The 9,631-nt window shown below is 36.8% G+C and overlaps 2 protein-coding genes across 2 annotated transcripts; both read left to right on the forward strand.

Moving 5' to 3' along the window:
• Positions 1-1,830: 1,830 nt before the first annotated feature.
• LOC129300069 (uncharacterized) lies at positions 1,831-6,919 on the forward strand. The gene is given in 4 exon segments (XM_054938593.1): positions 1,831-2,067; positions 2,588-2,712; positions 2,715-3,110; positions 3,113-6,919. Coding segments are annotated over 4 exon segments (4,410 nt in total). The 5' UTR covers positions 1,831-1,837; the 3' UTR covers positions 6,772-6,919.
• LOC129300071 (uncharacterized) lies at positions 6,784-7,823 on the forward strand. Its single transcript, XM_054938596.1, has 2 exons — positions 6,784-7,549; positions 7,644-7,823. The coding sequence occupies exons 1-2, from the start codon at positions 6,821-6,823 to the stop codon at positions 7,821-7,823; spliced, it is 909 nt and encodes a 302-aa protein (XP_054794571.1). The 5' UTR covers positions 6,784-6,820.
• The last annotated feature ends 1,808 nt before the right edge of the window (positions 7,824-9,631 follow it).

Genomic DNA, 9,631 nt, shown 5'->3' on the forward strand with positions numbered 1-9,631 from the left:
AACAATAGTAACAATAGAGAAACTAGGTAACCAAAATCATCAAGATTAGTTATCTATTTTAAAACGGAGTGCAACTCCTTTGAGGAAAAAAGAACTTGATTTCTTCCATACTAGCCCTTCCAATTCTGCCATTTAATAAACAAAAGTCTTTAAAAATAAGAAACTTACTAAATATGCACTTATGTCTTCTCATGTCCCTCTTCTCACTAGTATCAAAAAAAGATGAACTAACCTTCTCAAGCTCTTGCATGTTTTAAAAAACAATTATCCATCAATCCACTTGGAACCTGCTCCATTCATTGCTTTACTACACGAAGTGGTGAATTGTTTGAGTTAGTTGAGGAAAAGTTAATGCTTGATAAGCACCAATTAACCTTTTCATGTTCATATATGGGATTGATATTGTCATCTTGAAATTTCAATTTGTTCCTAAAATCCCAAATTGCCTAGACTAACAAAAGAATTTCTTTCAATTGATGTAGCCATTCCCTATCTAATAAAGCTTGATTAATTTAGGATATAAGGAAAAATTTGATATCATCCATTTCATTATATCTTAGAGCAAGGTTTGATGAAAACCATACAAATCTTGCATAATTACAGTGGGGGAAAAAATATGATTTCGAGTTTCTTCTCCATCATCGTTGAAAAATGCAAGGAGCCGAGATTTGAAGATGATGTTTCTGTAGTATATCAAAAGTAGAAATGGCTTCATGAATGATATTTCAAGACAGAAGCAAAACTCTAAAAGGTAAATCAATTTTCCATAACTTCTTCCAATCCACTCCCTAAACTTGCATAAAGCTCAAAGAATTATTTCTCAATAAAGAGAAACCTTGTTTCACAAAGTAAGTTCCATTATTAGCCTTTGTCCAGACTAAAAGATCTTTCTGGTCAGACAAGGAAAAGGAAAAACTTAAGACATCATCATTAATATTGTTGAACGAAACCTTCTAGCAATATTATGAAGGCTAAAGTATATGTTTAGCCCTTTAACTTTATATAAAGTTTCAATTTAATCATTTAATTTTGTAAAGTATCTTTTTTAATTTTTTAACCCTAGCATTGTTACTTTTAAATGATTATTTTTGTCATTGTTATTTTGAAAAATTAAACTTAACATGTCAATATCTAAAATATTTTATCAATATTTGAAAGTTTAATGTAAACATTGTTAAAATAAAACTAACAAGTTAAAAGATCAAAAATATACTTTATAAAATTAAAAGATTAAAATGAAATGTTGCGTAAACTTAAAAAACTAAATATATACTTTACTCTATTATCAACTAAGAGATTTCATTTAATAACTTTCACAAATTTTTTTTTGGGTCCTTTTCCACTTCTCTTTATGAAGTTCAAAATTAGCCTTTCTCTGCTTATTAATTTTATGTGCATGTACAATTATCTTAAATAATTTTTTATTACTTTCCTTTAATAAATGTTACACTAATTGTTTTTAAATATGTTTATGTTAGATTTTTTTTTTAATATGTTTCTCATAGTCATCTCAATATTATCATACATGCTACTTCAATTTTATATTTTTACTATTCCTCTAAAGCCAACGTCTGCTATTAATTAAAAATTTATGAGATGTTAAAATTTTCACGGATACACCTTTTTAGTTTTTACAAAGATCATCAAATCAATATATCTCCGGATTATTAAAAAAAAAAATCAATATATCTCCCTTGCACGCCATTGCAATTTCATGGAATGGTCCATCCGTTCGTGTTTGCTAACGTGCTCTGGGCAAAAGAAATGCAGGAAGCAGTGCAAGATATGGAGGAAGTCAGAGTAGAAGCACGAGATGCAAACCATAATCTTCGACACAATGATGCAAGGACTCCATCATCATCAGCAACAACTTGCAGCGCTTCTCTCCGTTGCTCTTCCAAAGGACGATTCATCCTCGTCCACCGCCCCTTCCGACGACGATGACTCTCCTCGACTCGCTGCCATTAACTCACTTCACCGCGCAATTGTATATCCGCACAATTCGCTCCTTGTCACTCACTCCGCCGCTTTCCTCACCCAAGGTTTTTCTCAACTGCTGTCTGATAAGTAAGTACCCCCCTTCCGTTTCTGTGGCTATTGGTTAATTTTGAGTCTGCCTGACCAGTCTTATTTGTTGGCTATGCGTATCGTTTTCTTATTTTATTCTCCTTTTTATTAGTCGATTTTTGTTTAATCTTTACCGCTGAACTGGTTTGAGTGAAAATAGTCGTTTGCTTTTTGTATGGTTCATTCCGTTTGTAAGAGAAGAATCCATCGGCTGTGGGAAGTAATTTATGTTACAAATTGTAGGTCTTACAGACACTGTGTTAGAGGCAGAAGGGAACTCCAAGCATTTTCTTAAGGCTTCTTCCCTCTGTTTTTTTTCGTTTTATGCTAATGAATATACTGCTTTAGTCCCATCAATTCGCCCCTCAGCATATTACATTATTATTTAGCAGGGATTTTATTTGAGTGGTTAATATGAGCAAATAGAGAGGCTTTTGTCCTGAACTAGACCTTCATTTCATTGTCCAAATAATGACTGCCGAAATATTATTTTCCCCCTTCTTGGGAAATCCCACTACAGATCTTATGCTGTGCGTCAGGCAGCAGTTATAGCCTATGGTGCTCTCTGTGCTGTCATTTGTTCAATTCCTGTTGCATCAAATGGAAGACAGAACCATGTCATACTTGCAAGTTTAGTTGACAGGTTTATGGTTGGGCGTTGCCATTATTAAGTAATGTTGGTGCAGTTGATGGGACTAAGGAATTGGCGTTGGATGGTCTGCGAGAGTTTCTTAATGTTGGAGATGTTGTTGGATCTGAGAGGTATGTTTTGCCGATTCTCAAAGCATGCCAGCTACTCTTTGAGGATGAGAGAACCTCCTTGAGTTTATTGCATCGACTTCTGGGAATTATAACATTGATCTCGGTGAAATTCTCAAGAAGCTTTCAACCTCATTTTCCAGACATTGTTGACCTCCTTCTTGGATGGGCATTGGTACCAGACCTTGCTGAATCAGAAAGGCGTGTTATAATGGATAGCTTCTTGCAATTTCAGAAACATTGGGTTGGTAGCTTGGCTATGTCTCTAAGGTTACTGACAAAGTTTTGGGTGACATGGAGGTCTTGCTTCAAGATGGAACACCTGGAACCCCACCTCAATTTCGAAGGCTTCTGGCATTACTTTCTTGCTTCTCAACAATTCTGCAATCTACTGCTTCTGGGTTGCTGGAAATGAATCTTCTTGAACAAATAAGTGAACCCCTTAGCACAATGCTACCTCACTTGTTGAGATGCTTATCAGTGGTTGGGCAAAAATTTGGATGGTCTGAATGGATTGAAGACTTTTGGAAGTGTTTGACCCTATTAGCAGAAATATTGTGTGAACAATTTTCAAATTTTTATCCTCTTGCTGTTGATATCTTATTTCAAAGCTTGAACATGGACGCTACAACTCACCATGCTGGATATAGGAAAATTACATCCTTTCAAGTTCACGGGGTTCTGAAAACTAATCTTCAATTATTATCATTGCAAAAGCTTGGCCTCCTTGCATCATCTGTGCAGAAGTTATTGCAGTTTGATGCACCAATTTCTCAGCTGCGGTTCCATCCAAATCATTTAGTAACAGGAAGTTGTGCTGCAACTTATATTTTCTTGCTTCAACATGGAAATGAAGAAGTTGTCAATGAAGCAGTTACCTCAATGATGAAAGAGCTGGAGGTGTTGAAGGCTATGCTAGGAAAAAAAATTCATCATACAAATGATTTCAATAGTGTCACAACTTCAAGAACATTTTCTAAGCTTGAATTATTTTCATTAATCAAGTTTGATTTGAAAGTTCTACTGGCATGTGTTCCCTTGGCTGTGGATAGCAATTTGACTGGCCGAACAGAAATTGTTGCCATGTATGTTAGGAGGTCAGAAAAGTTGGTGTCTTTTATTACGGAAAAGCTGAATCCTTTTGAAATCCCTATTCAACCTTACTTGGAGTTGCAGGTTGCCATTTTCAAGTCACTAGAGAGGCTGACTACAATTGAGCTCATGATCAAGTGCTCTGTGAGAGACCGGAATTATGATAATGATTTTATAGAATTTCCAACTAAAAAGGAGAGTAGCGCTGACCATTTAAGTGATGGCCATTCAGCTTTGATTACTGGCTATCTAGCCAAGTATAGCTTGCTCCTGATTAAAGGCCTTCAGGTTTCGTCTCCTCTTGCAGTTAAACTGGCAGCCCTACATTGGGGCCAAAAGTTCTGTGAGATTGTTATGGCTATTAATGAGATCTCAAATGCAAATGCTTATTCCTATGAACCATGTGGACATGCTAATATTGTAGTGAAATTAGTTTTCTCACTCTTAGGTGCTACATTTGACAGAGAAATTGAAGTGAGATCACATGTTGCAATAACTTTAGAGGTGTTTCTGCGAGCAAAACTTTTACATCCGGTGTGTTTTTATCCTCTAGCTGAAGTGATACTTGAGAAACTTGGTGATCCAGTTGTTGAGATACGGGATGCATATGTGAGGTTACTTGCCCATATTTTGCCTACTACTGTATATGCTTGTGGCCTTTATGATTATGGGAGATTTAGGCATGTTAACCTGAGCTTAGGCAATGCTTCCAACTTGCACTGGAAGCAAGTATTTTCCCTGAAGCAGCTGCCTCTGCAACTGCATTCACAACAACTTGTGTCTATCTTAAGTTTCATTTCACAGAGATGGAAGGTGCCTCTTTCTTCCTGGATTCAGAGGCTCATTCACAGCTGCAAGAGTTCAAGAGATTCTATTTTTAGTCAGCCTGAAGATACTGGAACTTTTGGTGCTAATGCTGTATGGTTGGATGTAAAAGTGGATGAAGACATTCTTGAAAGAATATGTTCTGTCAACTCATTAGCTGGTGCCTGGTGGGCTGTACAAGAAGCTGCTAGGTATTGTATTGCTACGCGTCTTAGGACCAATCTTGGTGGACCTGCTCAAACATTCGCTGCCCTAGAGCGCATGCTTTTGGATGTTGCTCACCTTCTACATCTTGATAATGAGCAAAATGATGGAAATTTAAGCATGATAGGATCTTCTGGTGCTCATCTATTGCCAATGAGATTATTGCTGGATTTTGTTGAGGCTCTAAAGAAAAATGTATATAATGCATATGAGGGTTCTGTCATTTTACCATCTGCTACCCGCCAGAGTTCTTTGTTCTTTCGAGCTAACAAAAAAGTTTGTGAAGAGTGGTTTTCTCGTATATGTGAACCAATGATGCATGCTGGATTGGCTCTACATTGCAATGATGCTATTATTCAATACTGCACTCTACGTTTGCAGGAGCTGAAAAATCTTTCCATGTCAGCTTTGAAGGAAAAATCAAGAGCTCAAGTAGCTGAGAACTTACATAGTATCAGAGGAAGGTATAAAGCAGATGTCTTAAAAGTTTTAAGGCACATGTCACTATCTCTTTGCAGGAGTTTTGAACCAGAGTCTTTGATTGGCTTGCAAAATTGGGTTTCAATAACATTCTCTTCCTTATTTGGGGATGATAACCAATCCTTCAATGACTCTGGCACAGCCAGCCCTCTTTCATGGATAACAGGGCTTGTATATCAGGCAAGAGGTGAATATGAAAGTGCTGCTGCTCATTTTACTCACTTGTTACAAACAGAGGAGTCACTTAGTTCTCTTGGTTCTGATGGTGTGCAATTTGTCATTGCACGAGTAATTGAGAGTTATACTGCTGTATCAGATTGGAAATCTCTTGAAAGTTGGCTATTAGAGCTGCAACTACTTCGTTCTAAGCATGCTGGAAAAAGCTATTCTGGGGCTCTAACTATGGCTGGAAATGAAATTAATGCAATCTATGCGTTGGCACGCTTTGATGAGGGTGATTACCAGGCTGCTTGGTCTTGCCTAGATTTGACACCTAAAAGTAGCAGTGAACTCACCCTTGATCCAAAAATAGCATTGCAACGGAGTGAGCAGATGCTTTTGCAATCATTGCTTTTCCAAAAGGGGGGAAAGAGTGATAAAGTGATTCTTGATTTGCAGAAGGCTAGATCAATGTTGGAGGAGCCTCTATCTATTTTGCCACTTGAAGGGTTGGCTGAAGCAACACCTCTTGCTGTTCAGTTGCACTGCATTTTCTTATTAGAAGAGGATTGCAAGCTTAAATCAACACATGACGAGGCCAAACATGCTCAGTCAATATTAAATTCCTATATTAAGTCGGTGCCATCTTCTATTAGCAAAATCCGTCAAGATTGTAGTCCATGGTTGAAGGTTCTTCGAGTATACCAAGCAATGTTCTCAACTTCTTCAGTTTGTATGGAGCTCTGCATGAATTTGCTGAATTTAGCCCGAAGACAAAGAAACCTATTGTTGGCAAATCGTTTGAAAAACTGTCTCAAAGATTGCATATCCAGTTGTCCTGAAGAGAGGCATCGTGATCTTCTCTCTTTAAATTTACAGTATGAGAGCATTCTGCTACTGTATGCAGAAAACAAGTTTGAAGATGCTTTCACAAACCTCTGGTCATTGTTGCGTCCTTGTATGGTTTCTTTAGATTATAGAATGTCTGACGTTGATGAGAAGATTCTGAGGGCCAGAGCATGCTTGAAGCTTGCAAAGTGGCTGAGGCAAAATTATTCTGATTGGACTCCCAATAATGTAGTTCTTAACATACTTGCAGATTTTGAAAGGGCTGAAATCCCTTCAGTTGATGAGGATGGCAATGAAGAGAATATGAGATTTAAGCATAGTGGGTCAGGTTACTGAGGAGATTGTTGGCACATCCACAAAGTTGTCTACTTGCATTTGCCCCACCATGGGCAAGTCATGGATTTCTTATGCCTCTTGGTGTTTCAAGCAAGCCAAGGACTCACAACTTAATAATAATGAAGCTGCCCTTCGTTCGTGCTTCTCTCCAATACTTATTTCTGAAGTTTCACCTGAGAGATTTAAGTTGACTAAGGATGAGGTACAACAGGTTAAATCATTGATTTTGAACCTTTTACAGGACAAGGGTGATATGAAATGTTTCAAAGATGAACAAGAAGGTTGGAAATTTTGGCTTGATTCACAAGAGCAATCAAATAGCGACAACCCTCTAACAACATTAGTGCTGCAGTTAGTGAATATTATTGAAACAGTGGCTGCGGCACCAGGTGCAGAAAACTGTGGTGGGGAAAGTCTTTCAGTCATGCTATCTTCTCGGTTAAAAATTTGTTTGTTAAATGCAAATCTTGGGCTCCGGGAATCTGATGTAATATCTACTTTGGATGACTTAGTCAACATTTGGTGGTCTTTGAGGAGGAGAAGAGTGTCCCTGTTTGGGCATGCAGCTTATGGTTATATACAATATCTTTCTTATTCATCTACCCAGCTTTGCCAGAATCAGATGCCTGTTTCAAATGATGAGTCTTTGAAGCAAAAGACTGGAAGCTACACTCTGAGGGCTATATTGTACATATTGCATATACTTCTCAATTATGGTGTGGAGTTGAAAGATACGCTTGAATCTGCTCTTATGGTTGTCCCTTTGTTGCCATGGCAGGTTGCATGCTGGATCTTGGCATTTTTACTTCTAATTACTTCATTTTTCTCAATAGAGGATAGTTTTTATGGAATTCTATGGTTGTCTTTTGTAGGAAGTTACCCCTCAATTATTTGCTCGCATAAGTTCTCACCATGAACAAGTGATCCGGAAGCATCTGGAGGGCTTACTGATTATGCTGGCTAAGCAGTCTCCCTGTTCCATAGTGTACCCAACACTAGTGATGTTAATGCTTATGAAGAGAGGCCTTCAGAAGAGCTACATCATGTGCTGAGTTGTCTGGTACTGAAAATTTCTCTTTGATATGGTGTATTTATTTTCAAAATTTTATTTTCCATTCACGTCATGTTGATAATTGGGTGTTAAATTACTGCAGGGCAAATGTTTCAATAATTGCTAGTAAATTTCATTGGCAATAATAATAATAATAATAATAATAATAATAATAATTACCAGTAGTTCTTGGTTGTGTCTTTACTTACCATAAATTGGCTATTCTTTGATTGCCTCTCAACCTGAAAAAGTCCAAGTGTGGCCCCATTTAGTAGCTTGATGGAGATGGAAACGGTGAATAGCTTATCCTTAATATGTTTGGTTCACTGCGTGCTCTGCGATCAATGGGAAAGAAGTGGTAAATTGGATTACTGTGTGTTTTGGTGTCAACAATAAAATATCTGAGGGAAAAAGTTGATTACCAGATATGCCCTTGGATACATAGTATAAAAGCTTTTTGAAGGGTTTGAACTTCGAGCTCATTTTTTCCTTCCATTGGCACGAAGGAGGAGATGGAGATAACAAGCCATCCTTTTTGGCAATTGTACTATTTCTATCCATTTTGTAAATATGAATAATAAATATTTGCAATATTATAATAATATAAAAGTGGTCATATTAATAAATTTTATGAAATACTAACAAAGTTTAATATTAAAAATTATATCATAAATTTTATAAAATCTAATTATAATTTCTTGGATTATAGGAAATTAAATTTAAATTTAATTAAAAAATTTCTGAACTAAATATTTTTTTTTCCTCGGCTAGAGGTATTTTTGTCATCTTGCTCTCATTTGTTCTGATTTCTTCATTATTTTTATCCTACCCAACAAACTATTGGAAAGGTATTTTATGGAGACTTGGGTAATATGGGACCAAGTCTCATATTGAGTGGCATGGGATGCTCAATAGGGTATTTAAGTGGGTTGGTTTTCATGCCTTAGTAGCTAAGGTACCTGTCATATTCCTATTCCATTATTAACTATAGTAAACATAATTCTTTCCATCCATATCTTTTATCATTCTTTTCTATTCCATGGCCTTTGATTCTGCAAATAAAATGAGACCTGTGTATCCTGGTTTGTTCCTGATGCACCTTATTCCTCTTCCGTTCTCATGGCCTCAACTTTGTGAATCCAAAATCCAAATTGCCATTCTATTCTGGCGGGTTCGTTACCTAAGGCTTGGGTGGCATGCTAAAATATGTTCCCAGCTTTGTAGAATACTGAAGACCTGCTAGCGTAAGTAGAAGTCCTATCTGAAGTTTGCTTTTTATTCTCAAATGTGTTTGGAGCATTGACTGATTGTAGTAAGGGGCATCATGATATGCACTCAATAGCTTGTTTTCAAACGTTGAATGACAAATAAGAGGGTAATCCAGCTTTCTGTTCAGTAAGTTTCTTGATATGAACCTGTTAGTTTCGACCAGACATATTCATCATAATATACGCTCGTTAATTTGGCTGTATTCAAGAGCAATTATTGCTTTTGAATAATTTTTAGTGAGCTTGCCCATTCAACTTACTGTATGAGAATGAGACTACTAAAACCCACTTTTTACCATGCAGAGGGAACTTTACCCTAGGTTGGTTCAGGATGTTCAGCTAATGATAAATGAACTCAGCAATGTTTATGTTCTCTGGGAGGAATTGTGGCTCAGTACTCTTCAGGATCTACCACAGGTTGTTTTTTTGGTTTTATCATTATGCCTCTTTCCTTGCCTACAAGACAGAATAAATGATGAAGGGCTTTGTTGGTTTTGTCTCATTTTTTGTTTTCAAAACACTATTTTGTAAACCAATTTTA

Source organism: Prosopis cineraria, unplaced genomic scaffold (genome assembly GCF_029017545.1).
Source record: "Prosopis cineraria cultivar Desert tree isolate PC_DT_omini unplaced genomic scaffold, ASM2901754v1 PC1416, whole genome shotgun sequence".
Classification (NCBI taxonomy): domain Eukaryota; kingdom Viridiplantae; phylum Streptophyta; class Magnoliopsida; order Fabales; family Fabaceae; genus Prosopis; species Prosopis cineraria.